The sequence below is a fragment of the Thalassophryne amazonica genome, chromosome 1, assembly GCF_902500255.1.
Source record: "Thalassophryne amazonica chromosome 1, fThaAma1.1, whole genome shotgun sequence".
Classification (NCBI taxonomy): domain Eukaryota; kingdom Metazoa; phylum Chordata; class Actinopteri; order Batrachoidiformes; family Batrachoididae; genus Thalassophryne; species Thalassophryne amazonica.
In genome coordinates, this window is record NC_047103.1 from 127735412 (window position 1) to 127757534 (window position 22123).

Sequence of the window (22123 nt, forward strand, 5' to 3'; positions counted from 1 at the left end):
CTACTGTTTAGTTCAATCAGGGAGCACGGGGGGCTGGAGCCTATCTCAGCAGTCATAGAGCATGAGGCGGGGTACACCCTGGACAGGACGCCAGTCTGTCGCAGGGCCACAAACAGACAAACAAACACAGACACACCCACACACACACCTACGGACAATTTAAAGACCCCAATCCACCTAACCCGCATGTCTTTGGGGAGGGAGGAAACCAGAGCACCCGGAGGAAACCCACGCAAACACGGGGAGAACATGCAAACTCCACACAGAAAGGCCATGCGAATTGAACACACGACCTTCTCGCTGTGAGGCAACTCACTCTCTCTCTCTCTCTTTCTCTCTCTCTCTCTCTCTCTCTCTCTATATATCTCTCTCTCTCTCTCTCTCTCTCTATATATATATATATATATACGAGGTCTGTTGGAAAAGTAACGGACCTTTTTATTTTTTGCAAAAACTATATGGATTTGAATCATGTGTGATTGCATCAGCCAAGCTTGAACCTTCGTGCGCGTGCGTGAGTTTTTTCACACCTGTCGGTTGAGTCATTTGCCTGTGAACACGCCTTGTGGGAGGAGTGGACCAGCCCCCTCGTCGGATTTTCATTGTCAGGAAATTGGCTGATCGACTGTCGCTTTGCTTCATCAAAATTTTTTCAGAAAGTGTGAGAGACAGCCAAGTGGAAACCATTTGGAAAATTCAGATGGCTTTCGGTGAAGATCTTATGGGGATCACACAGATTAAGGACAATTACAACTGGATTAAAGACGGCCCACAACGGCGGATGGCACGCTGCACACCGAGCGGCGATCGACAGGCTCAAATGACCAGATCATTTCCAAAGTGAACTGTTGTGTGGGCCGCCAGAAGAGGAGGTACTGCTGGCCCACCACCAGAGGGCGCCCTGCCTGAAGTGCGGGCTTCAGGCACGAGAGGGCGCTGCCGCCACGGACACAGCCGGGAGTGACAGCTGTCACTCATTAATTCCTGACAGCTGTCACTCATTCTTCATCATCTCACTCCATAAAACCCAGACGTCATCTCCACCTCATCGCCGAGATATCGTACTTCTATGGAGGTAATATTCTCTGCCAGCATTCAGTGATTTCCAGAGCTATTGTGTTGCAGCTGTCAACCAGAGGACCGGCGTGGGTCACGACTGTTTCGTCCTTCGTCTCGTCAGATAAGTGGTTAAACAGATGCTGCACGAGTGTGTGTTAAAGGTGGAGGTGGCATTCCCACCGTTGTTGTTACGGGGTGTACACACACCCACACTTGACTGTCTTTGTTCTTCGCCAGCAGTACCAGATCCGACAGTCGGGGACGGTGATCACCTGGGAATTCGGGACTTGGCGGCTCCAGTATTCACCAGGTTCGGTGGCTGCGGAAATCGTGTGGTTCCGGCTCTTCTCAGGACAGACGTCTTCTATCCTCGAGCCTGCCCACACGTCATCTTTGTGGATTGACTGTTATCAGATTCTGAGATTGTCTGTGTATTCATTGTGCACCTTCACAACATTAAATTGTTACTTTTTGGCTCATCTATTGACCGTTCATTTGCGCCCCCTGTTGTGGGTCCGTGTCACTACACTTTCACAACAGTGAACGCTTTGTTGATCCCAGATGTCGTCTGACTACCAGAGAAATGGCAAGACAGCTGGACATAGCACTTTTTCAGCACATTCCACTGTTACAGGAGTTTTTGTAATGGAAAGAGGAGCGGAGAAATTCGCCACAGAGCCGCTCATGGCGGGGGACGAAAGCACCTCCATGTTGGTCTCACAGGACAAGCCCTAACATGCCCAGCTCTTGCACCATTCGGAAAATTCAGACGGCTTTTCAGTCGTGTGACTATCTGAGAAATTGTGGACGAGCTGGACATGCCACAACATGTCCTGTGAGTCTTCATCACGGCGTTGCTTTTTGTTCTGTGCCCTGCGCCTCCGTCCCGATGTGTGAATTCCTCCGCATGTCTTTTCATGACAAAAAACTCCTGTAACAGTGGAATGTGCCATTCATTTCCAAAGTGAACGCTTTGTTGATCCGGGACGTCGTCTGACTACCACAGAAATGGCAGAAGAGTTTGACATCAGCACTTTTTTGGCATGATTTCGGCCTTAATCTGTGTGATCCCCATAAGATCTTCACCGAAAGCCATCTGAATTTTCCAAATGGTTTCCACTTGGCTGTCTCTCACACTTTCTGAAAAAATTTTGATGAAGCAAAGCGACAGTCGATCAGCCAATTTCCTGACAATGAAAATCCGATGAGGGGGCTGGACCACTCCTCCCACAAGGCGTGCTCACAGGCGAATGACGCAACCGACAGGCATGAAAAACTCACGCATGCGCACGAAGGTTCAAGCTTGGCTTATGCAATCACATATGATTCAAATCCATATAGTTTTTGCAAAAAATAAAAAGGTCTGTTACATTTCTAACAGACCTCGTATATATATATATATATATATATATATATATATATATATATATATATATATATATATATATATATATATATATAAACTTTTTTCATTATGTGGGTGTGTGTAGAATTTTGAGGGAAAAAAAAGGCCGTAACCAGTGTTCCCACAGTTTCTTTGAAAAGTTGTAAATAGTTGAACAAACAGGGATTTCCAAACAATGTGAGCAAAATTAAATGGACCTAAGGTTCACTATGGTTGACTTTTACTGGACTGTGATAAAAGCATTCTTAATAATTGTAACTGCTGACAACATGGAAGATGTGTTTGTGTTTGTTTAGGGGTTGCGTAGGCAGAAGGAGCTGGAGAAGGGTGTACAGTGGGCTCAGGAAAATGACAAGACTTTGAGGCAAATGCAGGAGGCCCTGGCCAACACAGATCGACACCTCACTTCCTACCTGGCAGATCACATTGATGCTCAACAGATACCACAGGAGGCACAGGTAACCTATTTTGACCACTCCGAGGTCATGTCGTATTGTTGTTTTCCTTTTGCTGTTAAGGCAAATGTATTTCATTTCGGAAGTACTTCCAGCCCTCAAGAAATGACAGTGAGGTCACTTGACAGGGTCCATGAATGTAACCACACTGCTAATATCTCACTTAAAACCATTTGAAAGTGGCTTTAAACCACTTTAAAACAATCTATTTACCTTTGCTTTGAAACAATTTAAGACCTATTGGGCCTCATGTATCAAAGTTGCGCACTTGTGTAAATTTGAAGTACACCAAAGTTGCTGTGACATGTATCAAGCAGTGCACACCTGCCCATTTCCAGCGTATGCCCGACGTGACCTTGATAAATGCGGCGGGTGAAAACAATCGTAATTATAATAAACCCGCCCGTAAATATTCAGACTCCGCTTCAGACACACCCTCATTTTACGACATGGAAGCCGGGAAGACGGCAAAGAAAAAGAACTCCACCAATCACGACGCGTGCCAATAGAGCGTCAAAAGCGGCCGTCGTATTAATTGTTTTGTAGTATAATCAAAAAAATGTTACAGTGGTCCCTCGTTTATCGCGGGAGTTACGTTCTAAAAAATAGCCCGTATTACGCGAAATCCGCGACGTAGTCAGCGTTATTTTTTATAATTATTATAGACGTTTTAAGTCTGTAAAACCACTTTATACACTTTTCTCAATCAGGCATGAACATTTTCTCACTCTTCTTTCATGTGTAAACACTCTCAAAGTTCAAACCTTAGTAGAAAAATAAGACCAACCTGTTTTCAGGCCCAAACATTTGTTTGAGAAATAAAAATAGAATGTTTTCCTATAAATAATTCTGATGGCTTTTAGAACTAACAAATTTAATTTTAACTATCAACCTACGAGGTTGAACACATAAGAAATTATTAATAGTGACTGACCAGTATTTCACAGTTCCTCTGATTGCTCCTCTTCGTCCTGGCACCGCGTCTTTTTCCACTGAGTCAGACCTCGCTGCAGGTGTCTTTTTCCGAGTGAATAACACAGTTATGAGTAGTTGTTGGCGTTCTTTTCTTTTTTCTTTTCTTCTGGGCGAGAAGATTCTTATAAACAGACATGCAGACCACAATGCACTGTAAAAAAAAAAAAAGCATGCAAAATTGGACTAAAATAATCCGCGAAACTGCGAGGCCGCGAAAGGTGAACCGCGTTATAGCGAGGGAATCTCTTTTCACATGTCAATAATTCTTGACATGTGGATATTTGCTCGCTCAATTAATAAGACACACCTAATTTTTCAGATTTCTTTATTTTTTAAATGTATTTATTTATTTTATTTATTTTATGTTAAACGAATGGAGAAGACAAAACCTGATTGCAGCACGGCGAAGGGAATGACAACACTACAGTTGTAATTATCAATTTCATTGTCTAAAACGGTCACACCACATAAAGTTAAGCTCAGCGCTGCTCTGGCTCCAGGCTCGAAGTCTGGAGGAAAAGGCGAGCAGCGTTTTCTTTGCAGTCAGCGCTGTGGCCACGGATCGTGCTCGATAGACCAACAATCCCGCAAAAGTGGGATTTGTATTAATTATTATGTAGCATAATCAAGAAAGTGTAATTTATGTAACATATGCATTGATTTGTATAATGGCACTGTTTATCATGTTGATCATTTTCATTTTTATGTGGATTCCAGTGCTGGTTCATTTTGGCATATAATTTACACCACCTCTCGACCTGGTGTATATTTTCAGCATATCGTACGCCAACGACCACATTGATAAATGCCAAGTAGAGCAGCCATTTTGGCGTACACCCCATATACGCTCAAATATCACCATACGCAACGTTGATAGATGAGGCCCATTGAAAGTAGATTATTTGAAATGTACGGGGTGGGATTCTCCCGGATAAATCCAGAAATCCGACTTTTCCGACCTGAAAATGAGGTGCACGTAAATCACACAAATCCAGGTTTTTTTGGGGGGGGGTGGGTCAGTGCACAGTCTGTGACTCATAACCACAAAATTACGAGCAAAAAAACAGAAAAACAAGTGACGACTATTACTCTGCTGGAAGGAGCTTTTTTTCTATTCCTATTCCGAGTGCAGCCGGGCAGAGATAGACATCCACAGACCCTGTCAATGAGACACACTCGATTCGAAATTCTTCACTTTTGGATATACATATACTGTACACACACCCAGTTTGAGCAGTGGCGCGTCTGCAAATTTGTCTGAGGTGAATGATTAATCTTAATCTTAAAACATTACATTACTGCACCACTTTTTATCAGCTAATGTTGGCTTTGTCTTAGCTGCACAATCAGTGGATCTGATGATTTACCCACACTGATTATAAGGATTAAATCTGAATAATTAAATACTTTTATTTATTTTTGGTGGTTTTTTGTGGCATTTTGGAAATGTGGAAAGGTGCTCCTTCTCAAAACTTGCCCATGTGAAAAAAAATCAAGTGCACTGTCTTCTTCTTGTATGGCATTTAACGGCAGCCAGCGTCCTTATTTTTGCATTGCTACCACTTTCTGCATCAGTCCACTATAGCAGTACTAACTCCTCTCAATGAGTCCAGTCTCTTTCAAGTATTTAAAAAGCCAACACTTTCCCCTCCACTTGACCATACGCCTAAAAAACTTCTTACAGAAACTTCTTTCAGGCCTATTCTTCTAAATTCTGAGAGAAACTCTTGCCTTTCTCTGGAATGTTTATTACAATACATAAGAACATGCTGCACTGTCTCTGGCTGTGGACATTGCATACATAGTTCATCCTGGTGCTTTCCTAGGAGCAAGAGAGTACTGTTCAAGACAGTACCTTCATCCTTTCTTTTTCACCCTTTTCTTCTACAACTATTTAATGAATCTGTCACTCTACTAGCTATTGAAAATATATGCCTACCCTTAGTCTCTTGCTCCCAGTATTTTTGCCATTGTAAGTTAGTTTCCCTCCAAACAATACAATTATCCTCTGCCTTGGAAAGATTGATATTGATGTCCATGTGTTTTTGTTTTGTTTTTTTTGTCACAACTTTTTTGGCCACCTCATTTGTTGGAATACCTATATGCGCTGGAACCTATGTCAATGTTATGTCAACCCCTTTCCTTGCCACATCACTAATCACCAAAAGAATGTCGTAAATGAGGTCTTGCTAACTCTTGTAAAAACCTGTCCCAATACTATTGATCGCCAACACAGAGTCAATTCAGTGTGCACTGTTTTGCACTGCTTGCACTGTATTTAAGTAATAATATCACTGTGTGTGTGTGTGTGTGTGTGTGTGTGTGTGTGTGTGTGTGTGTGTGTGTGTGTGTGTGTGTGTGTGTGTGTGTGTGTGTGTGTGTGTGTGTCGGGGCAAGGGGTCACTGTGTCATGGTAGGTGCGCGGTATATTTTCCTGCTTTTTTGTCCTTTGCCAATCACACCTGTGAATGTAGCTGTTTTAATTCAATTTAAAACAGTTTAAAGTAGAAAACTACTATTATCTTGTTTCAAACCCATTTTAAAAGGGACCTCTTTTAATTTTTTTGTATAATAGTGTCATTCTAAGTGTTAAATAAAACAAATTTTTGCAGTTATTTTCAAAATTCGCATTTTCTATTAATACTATTGTGCTAAACAATTTTGCTAAAAAAAAATGCAGCTAGAGGCACTGCATTCAAACCAAAAGAGTGAAGTAAGCATGTGGGGCAAGCCATACACTTGCACCTGAGCTCAATTTTGAGCTTGATTTCAGAGGCTCTGAATCCTTACACCCCTGTCACCCCTTGATAATTTAGCAAGCATTTGCCAACTGTATTAAAAACGTTTGCATACACTGGCGTACGCCTAATAAGTTATGCGCAAGTTTTGTATACATTAACAGCACATTGAAGCACACACATATGTCGTAATACGATGAGTACTTCAAAAAATTTTGGGCATACACAATATTTTCAATGTATACCAGGGTATGACTCATACATCACGCTTACACGGACCATAAGTTGTAGGTAAGTTGCGATGTTGACACACATTTCTTGTAAGTTACTCATAAGTTAAAAGTCTTAATCTTACCTGTTTGTTTCAGTCAGTTTCATCATCACAGCCTGCCGAAAATGTGTCACATAAAGCATCCTAATTTTGGAAAATGATGTCTGAAAATACTTTAGTTCCTTGTTGTGGCTGAAGAAACATAGTGTTTTAAAAGAAGTCCCTCTGTGTTTTGTCTGCTCCCGGTGTATTTCAGCTTGAACCAGAGAACACTGGCACTTTGTGCCACAACAAGAAAATTTACTTATTTTAAAAGTTGAAAGAGTCACAGCACCTCATTCATTCACGTCCGCATTTACCACAGACGTCAGTCAACTCTTCAGCATTCTGCAAGCAATGAAAATAAATCCACTAAAGACTAAAATAAAATAAAAATTTTAAAAAATATTAAACTATGCTATTGATTGGCCGCCGTGTGGAGTGGTGAGGCCATGTAACATCTTATGCATACTCTATGATGTGCTCGTAAATATTAACGTGCACTGCATGCCAAACAAAAGGGTTCTGCCGGTGGTGGTAACACAAACCAAATCAGACTTAACCATTCCGAGCCGTACCATACTGTGTAGTACCGACCTGAACCGCTTGGTGGAAACGGGGCTGTCAGCATACGCTGGCTAAATTGTCATGGTGTGACAGCTGCATAATGTATTCAACATATCCAGTGTATTTGGGGTATGTATTCATATGTAAGCATATGCTGGGTAAATCATAAATGTGTGACAGGGCCCTTATATATAGATTTCTTAGGTTTTTTTTTTTTTTTTTCATTTTTAATAAATTGCAAAAATCTCAAACTTTTCTCACATTGTCATTATGTGATATTGTGTGTAGAAGTTTGTGGAAAAAAGTGAATTTCATCCATTTTGGAATAAGGCTGTAACATAACAAAATGTAAAAAAAAAGAAGCGTTCTGAATACTTTATGGATACACTGTAAAATTGTATATTTGTTTTGTTCAAGTGCACAGAAAGTACACTGTCCATGAGCCTTCTGTTCACTGAATTTCCATTTCTGTAAATATATCGGCAAAGGATTTTTGCTTAATTAATCAGTGACCATCTGCTTGTTAATGTCTGGACCATCAGACACCAGGCAGCTGTCATAAAATTATCCCGATGTGTGTGTTTTGAAGCAATTTTGCAAAAGGATGTGTGGTCACTGCAGTGTTGGTGTTTTGCTATTGTGTGAAAGCCGAAAGTGATCGTACCTTAAATCCGGTGGTGGGCACGGTTCCGCTAATCCGCTAACCACTAATTCTCAAAGCTAATGTTTTCATTATTGGATTAGCTTTTCAGATAACTTTGAAAACCATAATCTTTCCAATTATCTTCCGATAAATTTTGATCCGATAATTTTTAGATCACTAACATGTTTTTGTAGGTCATGTGAATAAATGTTAATCAGTTAAAAACATTTGTTAAGTCTGATATAAAATATTTTAGCACTTACTTGTTAAATGTTTTGGAGCAGATAAACAGCCCTGTTCTCTGTAAACAGAAGAGAGCTGGTTTCAGGAGAAACTGCTCTGTTCTCTGCAGTCAGAGAAGAACTGGTCACAAGATAATTGCTCTTGACACCATTCAAACTCACCGGCAATATCACCCAAGTCATCCAGAGGCATACAGTTTTAACTTATGGTTAAAATTTTAACAAAACTGTGTAGTGAATATTTAATAAAGCCTCCACACGGGAGCACCAATACATGTAACAATTATATATATATATATATATATATATATATATATATATATATATATATATATATATATATATATATATATATATATATATAATAGCTAAATCTCCTCACACGGGAACACCATAAGAATGTAATGTATAAGCAGTTAAACTCCCAAATTGAATTAGATCAGATTAGGCCCCATCTGATGAGTCACCAAAATAATTAACAATTTAGGGTTGAATACTTGGGTGATTCTTAGACTACGGGCACTTATTATGTCCTTTGATCATATTGTATGAAAAACAGAAAAAAGGGGAAATTTTACACTTTTATAGTTATCTTTACAATGAAAGTGTGTTAAGAAATTTGTTCTAGTAGTCTATGATGACTTTTTCACCTTTTTTCAGCATCATTATATGCAAATATTGCCGTTTTGTGCTTGTCCCACACCCAGACTTTTGATCTTCAATGATAAAAATGAATGGTAAAGAAACGTTTTTTTCTAATGTTTTAAAATATCTCTGAATAAAATATCAGTAAAATAATCAAAACATAATTGGGGTATTCAATGTCATATAACTGTTGTGATTTTTTTAAACTAAATGTAGTTGTCCCACACTATTGCCGTAATTTCCACCACAACACTGTAATGTCCCTTTAAACAGTTTGTATGAAAAATTGTTTGGGTAGTTTCTATGGAGATAAACAGTGACATCAGAGCACATGTATATAGCGCCAAATCACAACAAACAGTTGCCCCAAGGCGCTTTATATTGTAAGGCAATGGTGTGGTGGAAATTACATTTACAAGGCCAATAGTGCCCGTAGTTAAAGAATCATCCACTTATTATTTAATTATTATTCGGTGCACCACCTATTTGTAGCATAGGTACTTTAATTTAAACATTCATTAATTTAAGTCTCAAATTAATTAATCAGTCTCAATTTGAATGAATCAGTCTCAATTGAATTAAATCAGTTTCAATTTAATTAAATCAGTCTCTGATCTGAAAGTCTGAATTCACAATACGATTGACCACATGTTTCCTTCTGAACACAAAATGAACCACAGCAGAAATATTTATAATTTATTTACAAGTAAGGAACAGCTTACTGGCATTTTCGTGGACAGTGATTAAATAAGTTCATTCATGGAAACAATTTTCTTACTCACTCATGAGACATTGAAAGAGAGAGAGATAAAGCTTAAAGACTTTACATAAATAAATCTGATTAGAATTTAGAGATGAAATTTGAAGCCGATTATTAAGAAAAATATTAAACAAACGTGAATATGTTTAAAAGGAAGCCACTTTTTATCCATTGACAGCAAACCCTTTCCTGGAACCTTTAACTGGGTCACTTAGCTGGTCCATTGAGATGGTAGTTCGGAGGGATCTGTCCGTCCGTCCGTGCGTCGTGTTCACTTGGGTCAAGGGGTTAACTCAGCGGTCTCCCCAGGTGATCCCAAAGGCTTGCGTCAGCTTTGCCGACAGGATGGCTGATGGTTTGAAATCAGCACCATCATCAGCTTGGAGGAAACCAGAGGTGGAAGGTTGTTGTTGAAAATGGTTTCTGGTAGCTTTTAAAAAAGTTTGTTGGAGCCAGATTAAAAATCTTTGTGAATTTTGGAAAAAAGTTAAAACTTTAAAATCACTGAAAAAACAAAATAGCCAACAGAAAAAGATAGTCGTGTTTCTGTAAATTCGCTATTAATGTTATGTGTCGGACGCAGCTCGGAGAACCGACCAGCGTTTGAAGGACCCAGTATGAAATAAGCAGAGCACGGTTCAAAGGCTAACTGAATTTAATACATAACAGTGATAATATAATAAAAGGTGCGGCCTGGCGTGGTGCGCTCCCAGCAGCGCTAACGGTCCGGAGCCAGAAGCTGTTTCGGACCCAAGGACCCCGCCAACACCCCCCAGGTGGCCGCAACAACCGAGTCTGTGAAAGAAGGAACCATTAAGTGAGTCCACACTCTACACACAGTACACTTAAAGGTGTACAAACAGCAAACACTTCCTGGCTTGATTACTGATCAGCTTCCCAACCTGCAGGCATGGAACAATCAGTTCCCAAAACTCCACTGCGGTGAAAGCTGATACATGACTAACAAACAGCTCAATACAATAAGGTGTGAGGGACACCACATTTACTGACTGTATAAATGTTAGTCGCAAAATCTAACGTACCTCAGGAAGTGTGCTGACGAGCGTGAAACCTCACCCCCTCCTCTTTCACAGACTGTGCATCAAACCTGGACGTTCTCAGCATCCGCTGTTGATGAGATGGCTCCCGAGACGACGATCTCACCCGTCTGGTCACAAGGTCGTGTCTCTGGCAAATACACACTGTGCACTCCAGTCTTAAATGCCAACATGTTCCAATCCATCCAGATGCACCACAGCTGTGAGTCCTGACGAGTCGCAGGTGATCAGGGTGAGGTCCTGACAGCCTCAGCAACACAGCCACTCAGTCCCAAACGCACGCCACCTGGGAGGAAAACCAAAAAACAGAAACAAACTGGCAGCCAGGCCCCCCCAGCCATATAACAATTAATTTGAAAAGTTCAGCTCGGAAGTTCTCTTAAAAATTCAAAAGACTTAACGCATCTTAAAGCGTCAGGTTAAAACTTGGTAGCCTCAGCTAGGTTAGCGTAGCATGAGGCCTTGTTGACTCCAAAATAATTATTAAGTGTTTAACAAAGAAGAGAGAGAAGAAAAAAGAGAAGCGAAGAAAAGGGGAGAAGGAATGGCAGAACAGCACTCTGTTCTAACTTTTTAAGGGGGTACTAAAGTCACCAAACTCCGCCCATTTAGGGTGTGTAGTTTCACAGACCACTTCACATGCTCACAGGGCAGACCCAAATGATTCAACTATTTAAACACATTAACTATTTTGGTATAATATTGTTCTAAGACACTCGAATGGATACACATTATTAATTGTCACTTAAACACATCTTTTGGATAAACAGAATACTTCACCATCAACATTGATAATGCAGAAAGATCACATTTAAACACACATCAGTTATAGGAACACATGTCAGTAAAATGGAATGATTATATGCAAAGCATTTTGTTTGATTAATCAATACAAACACCATTAGAAGTCTTTATATATGTGAATCAAAGAATATTGATGCAATTCTTTTATTTTAAAAGAATCTCTTTCTTCACTTAAACCTAAAGATAATAGTTGTTATTAAGAAAAAGTTTTATGGCCCTGTGTTGTGGAAGGGATATCGTCTTGCAGTCTTGAGAGGGTCTGGCCTTGGCGCGAGGTCATAAAATTTAGGCTCTGCTGGCCTGGAGAAACTCAGATTCTGACGTGAAGCCATTATAATGTCATGTAATTCATAATGACCAAAAATTCACTGATAAAAAGCAAGAAGAACTTTGAATTACAGTTTTGTTTTGCTGTGAATCCCAGTGTTGGCCCATGGGGGATGTCTCCAAGCTTATCTTAAGATCTCCAGATGACTTAGGAATTTCTCAACTGGGAGAGAAAACAGTCTTTGTCTGCAGTTCAAAACTCAGGTTTTTGTTGAGACAGCTTTAATGTATTTATTTAATTAAGGCAAACCCCGCGGAACCACCCAGGCAGACAACCGGTCCATTTCCATATCTCCAAAATAACCATCTATCTGTGGCAGCCAGGTGAAACCTGGGCGTCCCATTGGCTTTATCCAGCTGCTGGTGCCCTCAACATTCAGGTACCTGTGTGCTGGATCACGCACAGAAATGGCCCACATGGCCAAAATATCAAAGCTGACGCTCTTTCACAATGCAAGTGATGATACTCATCTTAGTCTCTCTAAGTAACCATTCATTTGACACAAAGTCATTCCAGCAGTATCCAAGGATCTGCCAAAGACTCTTAGTTCCACTGACATCCAGTCATCGCCTTAGGTCACTGGTTATTAGCGTCCAAGTCTCTCAAACATACAGCAAGACAGACAGCACCTGAAAGACTTGGACCCTCATTTGCTTGCAAAGATATCTGCATCGCCAAACACCTCTGTCCAGCGATTTCATGACTCCGTAAGTACTTACCAAGAGCCTCTCGATGTTAAAGGCTGAAGACCCAGAGACATGTATGTCACTACCAAGATAAGTAACTGTCTTAACAAGTTCAACACTCTCACCACATACAGATACACTTTCTCATTCTCAAACCCATACACTCATATTCCTCATTCAGCTTCTCAAGTGCTGCAGTCAGAATATCCATTGATTCAGCAAAGATTATCATATCATCCACAAAGTCAAGGTCAATAAACCTTTCTTCATCAACAAAAGCACCCAAGTCTCTGGTTTCCACAACCCTACCCAATACCCAGCCCATGCAAGCATTGAAGAGTGTAGGAGCCAGAACACACCCCTGAAGAACACCAGTTTGCAGTGTGAAAAACTCAGAGTCTGCCTCCACTCTGCACAGCACTCAGAGTATCTCTGTATAGGCTAGCTATGATGTCCAGTAGCTTCTTGGGGATCCCACAAATTCTCAGAGAGCAGTCCAATCAACTGATTTGCAAAAATCAACTATTCCAGTTGCTGAGCACCAAATTGCTGGAACTAAATCCACTTAACAATAATCTTTGCAACCAAGCACCTTCCCTGTCACACAGAGCAGTGTGATACCCCTATAGTGTGTGTGCACACACACACACACACACACATGCTGTTGTTCATGCTGTATTGAAGGGAAAATAGTCATTTTGATGTATGGTCTTTGGAACGGGAGTATGATTGCTGAATTTACAACAGTGAAACTTTTATTACTGCATTACAGACAAATGTAATGTGTTTACAGTCATGCCCTATGCCCAACACTGACAGACGGATGACAATCTCATTGCTTTATATGATGTTTTGCTCAAAACACGTGCATGGTTAACTCATTGACTACATAAACTCCTTTGCACTCTGGTGCCTGACGTTTTGTTCATTTTATGCATATGTAAGTATCAAAGTGCAGTTGGATGCACTTTAGACTGTTCACATTGAGATAAGGCCCTTGGTAGTGCAGCAGATAAGTGAATATTTACTGAGGGATCCTTTAAATGGTGATGCAAGCACCAAATTTGGCACACATACTCCTTACACATTACTCTTTTAAAAATGCCGGGTACCCACGTGAACTTTCAGTAGGCAGGGGTCAAAATTTAAAAATGCTCCAGTCATATTGAAAGGTATTCCATATTATTTGTCTGATCATAAAGATTCCAAAAAGGTATAGTTTGGACTATCTGTGAATGAATGTTCCGGAGTTATGGGGTAAAAACAGCAAGAACAGTAACAAAGGTCAATTTCAATTTGTACAGGGGTCAAAAGTTAAAGTTGCTCCAATTTTGGTAAAAAAGTGATGCAAATTATTAGTTGGGTGAATACGGTTTTAAAAAGGAATAGTTTGCATCATGTATCATGCTTAGTTATCATGTTACAGGGTAGCATATGTCACATGTCATAGAATCCAATGGATGCTGATATTGTTTAACCTTTACTTTGCAAACCAAGCAGGCAACAAAGTCAAAACTATTACATTTATTAATCCTATTAGCTCAACCAGTAATTTGCACCACTTTTTACCAGAATTGGAGCAACTTTAACTTTTGACCCCTGTACAAACTGAAATTGACCTTTCTCAGTGTTCTTGCTGTTTTTACCCCATAACTCCAGACCATTCATTCACAGATAGTCCAAACTACACCTTTTTGGAATCTTTATGATCAGACAAATGATATGGAATACCTTTCAATGTGATTGGAGCATTTTTAAATTTTGACCCCTGTGTAATACTTCAATTGACCCCTTCTTGGCCGCCTATTGAAAGTTTGCGTGGGTTCCTGGCATTTTTAAAAGAGTAATGTCTAAGGAGTATGTGTGCCAAATTTTGTGCTTGCATCACCATTTGAAGCATTTTTTCAGTTATCCGCTGCACTATTATCTCATATCTTACTTCTGCTTGTCTGAGATTGCCTCAAATATTTACTTTTTAACCATACATCCCTGTCCCTTTGTCACTTTTCCTTTTCACCATCTCTCCCTACGCACACACGTCATGGATAAATCAGACGCTGACTCTTACTTAGACTCTTAGATAACAAAATATTGGCCTGAAAGGAGAGTTTGTGTGTGTGTGTGTGTGTGTGTGTGTGTGTGTGTGTGTGTGTGTGTGTGTGTGTGTGTGTGTGTGTGTGTGTGAGAGAGAGAGAGAGAGAGAGAGAGAGAGAGAGAGAGAGAGAGAGAGAGAGAGAGAGAGAGAGAGAGAGAGAGAGAGAGAGATTCTGACCGTGTTTACCTTTAGACCACCCTTTAATGGCCTTTGGATTATTTTACAAAAATGTTCTGATTAAAGAGGTTTCAAGGTGTTTTTCACAAAAGAAAGCAGTGTACAGTAGGAAGGTGCCACCTGTTATTTACTGTAGAAAAGGAATGCAAGAAGATGGTCTGTTTTAAAGGATATGGCGTCTTCTCATCTCCTCTTGATACATACTGCCTCCTTGTGGTCAGCAAAGGATGGTACATTAAAGTTTTTAAAATGTTATTTTCCACTTTGCAGGCAGCTTTTATGCAGTTTGTTGAAGCTTCTGCACTTTAGCCTGCTATGTTTCCTTTTACTGATACATTCTGGCCATCGTGGATGAAAATCAGATGTGAATATTTGGCACGTTGAAGTCTTTCATTGTGAACATGGCAAGTGTGTGTGTGTGTGTGTGCATGCATAACAGAAAATCCAGGCAGAGCTTAGTGACCATGATGTGACCCTGGAGGAGATGAGGAAGAAGAACCAGGAGAAAGAACCTACTCAGAGGATCATGGGCCAAATAGACCTCACCCAGGTACTAACACACATCATAAACACACCTCCATCTTATTCATCTGCATGTGTGTGCTTTGTATCTGACATCTGTGCTTTTGTCCAATTTGTCAGAAAAAGCTAACAGACGTGTGGACAAAGTTCAGGCTTTTCCAGAAACCAGCCAACTTTGATGCACGGCTGGCTGAGTGCGAGCGTGTGCTGGCTGGAGTCAAAAGTCAGGTGGGGGTGGTGGACATCCGTAGCGTGGAGCAGGACGTGGTGCAGTCACAACTGGAGCAGTGCATGGTGGGTAGTCAGTGTAGCTGGATGGAAAGATGGATAAATTAATGGGGAGATCCTCACTTCTTTTTTTTCTTCCGAGCAGAAATTGTACAAGATGCTGAGTGAAGTTAAAGGGGAGGTGGAAACTGTAATAAAAACGGGCAGACAGATTGTGCAGAGGCAGCAGACGGAGAATCCAAAAGAGCTGGATGAACGAGTTACCGCCCTTAAACTGCTCTACAACCAGCTGGGATCACAGGTACCCACAGTTACAAACTTATGATCACACATCCCTGGAGCAGAGATGATGTCGTTGATGTGCATGTGCAGGTAACGGAGAGTAAGCTTGAGCTGGAGAAGAGTCTGAAGCTGTCCCGGAAGCTTCGTAAGGAGCTGAACGGGCTGACGGAGTGGCTCGCCACCACTGACGCTGAGCTGACCAGGCGATCTGCTGTGGATGGCATGCCCAGTGACCTGGAAGCTGAGGTTGCATGGGCACAGGTACGGTAACTAAAATACACCATGAGTCCACATGCTAAAAGTGACTAATGTTTTTTCTTGTAAAATTGTTGGATATTTTGGGAGTCACTAGGGGTATGAATCTCTCCTATGTAAAACAATCCCATATGTATCTAAATACATGAGCTATGATGTGATACTTTTTATTACCCTGCACCTCAATGAAGCAGCAATTAGCAGGTTATTGTTTTCACTGGCGTCTGTGCTTCTATGGACAAGATAACTCAAAAATAGCTGTATAGATGTTCTTCAAACTTGGGGGGAATATTACTTGGATAGATATCTAGACATAATTAGATTTGGGAGTCATTTTGTCAAAGGCCAACATCAAGGAATATCTCAGCAGCCAAGAAGCTGATGTGTATTAAACTTCATTGGAATATTACTTGGATTGATCTCTAAAGGAGATTAGATTTTGATTAGATATTTTTTATAATACATATTGGTAACACTTTATATTAACTGTATGCTATAAAGCATAAGTAAAGCATTTCTTAAGTGTAAGTACATGCTTAAATAACTACTTGTAAAACATTTACAAAGCATTCTTTTTTTTAGTTTATTGAAACTTTTTGTTGTAAACAAAACAAATTGTAGCACATAAAATACTGTGATGATTATACACACACCAACCACCACACCGGCCACTCTTCCTATACGTACACACAGTACACCTGTACATTATATAACAGAGAGCCAACTGGTAAAAGGAGACCAAATACAATCATACTGATGAAGTTTATCTAATAGTCCATAAGTCACTTTCTCATAGGATGCCAATTTGACCAGTGTCGTCAACCACTCCTCATAAGGAGGGGGATATTTTTTTCTGCCAGTGCCTCAACAAAATCCATTTAGCTGTAGTAAGAGCTAAAACAATCCATTTCTTTTCGTGAGAGGAAAAGTGAGAGTCTGGAAGTCCTGTGGTAGAGCCAAGCACAGACAGTTGAAATCTTCTGTCCAAAATACTGAAAATAACCTCTGAAATGTGTTTCCACCAGTCTTCAAGTGCTGGACAGCTCCATAGAATATGTAGAATTGAGGCGCTCTGACCGTTACATTTCCAGCAAGAGTCCATAGGTATCAAGTTCCACTTGTGTAGTTGCTGCGATGTTCGATCCCATCTGTGGATTATCTTTAATTGAATAAACCTACTGCCTGTTTCCTTGTACATAGTGTTAATATTATAGAGACACGATTCCCATTCATCTGAAGACATGTCTTCTGCCAGGTCTTCCACCCAATATCCCTTAGCTTTAGAAAGAGTAATTAAAATTTTAATGTCCAAAGTCATTTGGCAACAAGAACAAAACAAAATACTGTCATGAAGTGAAACAAAAAACATAAAATGCATGCTGGACACAGTTATTGGCACCCTTTGATGAATTTATAGTAAATCATCACTTTTACAGCCAGTTTTCTTTTGACAAGTCAAGGGATGGATATATATATAAACATTTCCAAGTCACTGAATATGTCTTAGATGTCATTTACAGCAATCTTTAAGAAATACAAACAGTATGGTACTGTATGGTAAATCTGTCTGGAGGAGGATGTTGTCAAAAACTGAGTGACCGTGCAAGAAGGAAATTAGTGAAGAAAACCACCAAAACACCCATGACAACTCTGAAGATGTTATAGGCGTCTGTGGCTGTGATTGGAGAAACTGTGCACAGTGTAACTTTTAACTTTTTAATCATTAGTTATACAGCTTCATGGTGTAGTGGCACAGAGAAGAATTTTTTTCAAAAGAAGATATAAAATTTCAGCTACAGTTTCCCAAAAGGTACGTGAGCGATGCAAGACTGGATTTGATCTGTTGTGTTGTATAAAAATGCTTCTCTGGTCCACTTCACTATGAGGCTGTAAGTTACCATTGTCCACTTATGTAACAAGCTCAGATGATTGTTCTAAAGCATATATTGATCAGCAAAATATTTGTGATTGATTAGAATGAATGACTTGACGTTAAAATCAAGCCATCGACTGATTCATAGTATACATTTAGGGTCCACTCCATGTATCACTGTTGTGGTATGTTTTAGTTTAAACTTGGTTTCCAGTTCATATCACTGAATAGTTACACCACAAGGAATTACACATTAATGGTTCTTTTTGCTTTTTTGTTTTCTTATTTTGTGCTGGACAATGATTATTAGTTGGCTTAGTTGTTTTCTGACATCCACATAATTATGACCAAGCTCCCACATACTGTTGGCCCACGTTAATATCATTATTGTATGATATTATATATATATATATATATATATATATATATATATATATATATATTAGTAGTAGTAGTAGTAGTAGTATGTTGTCACAATGATTATTCAAAAACATATAACAATAACAAAGTTTCATGAACATTGATGAAGTGGATTTTCTTTTCTTTGGTATTGCAGCATTGCGGAATAGTGCATGGTCACATTTTTGTGCTTCATGAAAGCAGAAGGGCACTCACTAGAGTAAAGCACAGACCTTCATCATGCCACACAACAGACTCTTCAAGCACATTAACCCCTACACATATTACAGTCATTTGACTGTATGACCTTGACTGTAAAAAAAAATGGGTTCTCTAAATTTGTGAAAATAAATGAATCCTTTGTAGGCTCTGAGGCTCGTTTGTGCCGGAGTTTATCCCTGGATACTGAAGCGGAGGAGACTCAACAACTCCCCCTGGACAGGGTGCCAGTCCATCGCAGGTTACATCCTCAGCCATGGCTGGTGCCTATTTACATTTGGATGGACTGGAACAATGCAGAGAAAGTGTCTTGTTCAAGGACACAGATGGGTAGCATAACTGGTAATTGAACCCAGGTCCATATATAGTATACTGGTAGTCCATTTCCCTAACCATTTCCCTGGCCTTCAAAGTTAATCAGTTCATGGGAAAAAAAAAATTGATGGTAAACAGAACAGGACACAACAGTGATGCTACTAATGTCACTGTGGGCTCAAGTACTTAAAGCAACAGCCTCCATGTTTGGCTCAGTGGCTCTGTAATATGATGAGAGAACATGTGAGATGTTCTTTCTTTGAGACCTCATGGAAGCCTCACTTTTGTTTTACATCTTAATGACAAATGTGTTTTTTTTTACAACTAAATTAAAGTTCTAATCCTAACCTCTAACTTAAACTCTCTGAGCTGAAACACTGTGTTTAAAAAAAAAAAAAAAAAAAATTACGTTTGTCTTGTGCAAAATGACACTTGGGACTCTCCTGATCTAAAGTATCCTGACATAATCATTATGGTCCAGACTGACAGAGTCCATTGGGGAGGTTGTAGCTTTAAGAACCCTGAGTGATACTGCATCCATCGCTGTAGCCTCTCATCAACAGTGTACGGCCTGTCGCCATAACCTTGGGGAAAAATGTCCTGTCTGCCGAGGTTGAAAGTGGGGAAAAGCTGTAGGTCATCTCTGCATTTGGATCTGAACCCAGATTTTATGGGTTTTTCTTGGCACGCCTCCACTTACTGTTATGAAAATTGTTCCATAAGAACTGAATGGTAAAGCATACAAAGCCCCCTCCATACGCCCCGGCCATTGATAGATTTCCTGACATTGAAATATTCTTTTTAAATATTTGTTTGTAACTACAGTTCATGCTGGAAACAAAAATGGCTAAAATTAGTATTTTCTCTTTTGATTTGTTTTCACTTTGTTTCTCCACCCCATCTTCTGTCCTCTCAGTCCATCCACGGGGAGACGGAGAAGCGTGAACCCCAGCTGCAGGCTGTGGTGGATCTTGCCGAGGCCCTGAAGGCCGTACTGCGGGGCCACGGGGGCCTGGTGGACGACAAAGTCAGTCTGCTTCGCTGCAACTGGATCGCTGTCACATCGAGAGCAGAAGAATGGCTCAATCTGCTGCTGGTAGGAGACATTTTGCCTCCCTAAAAGAGGTCATGTGATCACCAGCACCCATTTGTTTGTTTGCTTGTGAGTAGAACTGTGCAAAAAGAAATAACCAATATTAACGAAGTTGACCCATGTGGGTCATGGGTCAACTTTACCTGTTAAAGGTTTTGTAGCAGAAAAATTGCTCTATCCTCTGTAAACAGAAGAGAGCTGGTTTTAGGAGAAACCACTTTATCCTCAGTAGTCAGAGGAGATCTGGTCACAAGATAATTGCTCTTGACATCATACTAACTCACCGGCAATATCACCCAAGTCATCCAGAGGCATACAGTTTTAACTTGTGGTTAAAATTTTAACCAAACTAATTTTGGACATGTTATTTAAATTAACGTCACTTCTGAAGTTTTATTATATATATACTATATGTTTTAGTTTTAAGGTACTGCACTAATTTTAATTTTGAAGGTTTTAGTGTGGACATGCTGTGTCTAGGTGCATAATGGATAATCTCAGTACAGTCACGACAGGAGAAATGTATTTGAGTCACTGATCAGGCTCCACACGGACAACAGGTTTAAACTCTGTATATTGTGCCTAAAAATCTCATGAATATATTCTCTGGGTTTATAGACGTTACTTGTTATTGTGTTTGTTTTAAATGTCAGAAGCAGCTCAGGTTGCTTCTCCAATATGTTTGTTTGCTCTACGGTCTCTACTGCCATCTAGTGGCCAGTAGTGTTCATGGCAGTATTCGCCCTAAGTATTGAGATCAGAATCAGAATCAGAAACAGAAGTTTATTGCCATTGCCTGTGAACAGGATTCACAGACTAGGAATTTGCTTTGATATAATGGTGCAACATTAAGCAGAAGGCAATATAAAATGCTAAGATAAAATATAAAATATGTGCTAAAATAAGATAAAATTTAAGATAAAATATGAACTATATCCCCTAAATTATAATTCTTTGTGCACCTGAGAGTTGTTGCAGCCTCTTGCTGCAGCTAAAGAAATAAAAATATACCTTTTGGTTGTATAATGTTCATTTACAATTGTAGTCGTGGATTCTGTTGTTTAAATCGCAGAATTCTCTGGCGCAAAAAAAAAAAAGGTATGCAAAGGATTATGGGTAAGGGTCTGAGCATCTGGGCACCAGTAGATGGCAGTGTTCTATGCATTTTGACCCCGGTTACATCAGACGGTTGTCAAATCACAACTTGACCTAGTTTTGGCTTTTGCAAATGGCTATTTTTTTTTTTTTTTTACATATAAATAAAAAGGCATATTTTACAAAAGCCAATTTAAATACCAACACACACGTCACGTCACATTAATGTATTGGTTTTTACATAGAATGAATGAGTCAACCAATCAGTGTTAGTGGAGGCTCACTGTTCCTCTCAACTGCTTCACTGCTGCAAGCTATGTAATAAACAGAAGCTTCCAGCAGTGGGCAGGGCGCTCAAAGACAGAAGTGTTGACTCGTTGTTTGGGTCTGTTATCGTCTTTGATGCTACCAGAAGCGATTGTGGTGTTAAAACTCCAAATCAGCTTGTTAGTAGTTGCAAGTGTACCGGAGACAATACTCAAAGTAATCGGTTATCTGTAGCTTCTGATAACTTTCTGGGCGGTTTATCGGTTTAGCTTTATAAAAGATAACTTTTCAGTTAGCTGATTATCTGTTATCGAAGCTAATTTTTTGGTTAGCTGTGCCCACCACTGCAGATGAGTAATCACAATCTAAAATCAGGATCAAGGTTAAGTGATTAGGATCAAATATCACCACTCGTGATCAAATCTCAGAGATCAAAGGTGAAGTTCAAGTTTTTTAGTAGGCCTGGGCGATATAGCGATAATATCGATTAATTCAAATTATTTGTTGCGGACGATTTAAAAAATAAAAAAAATTCTAGTTTTTTTTTTTCTCCTCTTGCAGCGACGCACCTTTTTGTCCCCAGGACGTTCTGTACCTCCCCCCTCCCCGTCCCGTTTCCTTCACACAA

At 39.9% G+C, this 22123-nt stretch overlaps 1 protein-coding gene across 1 annotated transcript in view; it reads left to right on the top strand.

Moving 5' to 3' along the window:
- Positions 1–22123, top strand: part of dmd (dystrophin) — a 1392820-nt gene that overhangs the window by 842542 nt on the left and 528155 nt on the right. The window contains exons 34-39 of the mRNA XM_034174291.1: positions 2761–2922; positions 15387–15497; positions 15590–15763; positions 15843–15998; positions 16070–16240; positions 19957–20136. Of these exons, the coding sequence (XP_034030182.1) occupies positions 2761–2922; positions 15387–15497; positions 15590–15763; positions 15843–15998; positions 16070–16240; positions 19957–20136 (954 nt within the window). The remainder of the gene's footprint in view (positions 1–2760; positions 2923–15386; positions 15498–15589; positions 15764–15842; positions 15999–16069; positions 16241–19956; positions 20137–22123) is intronic.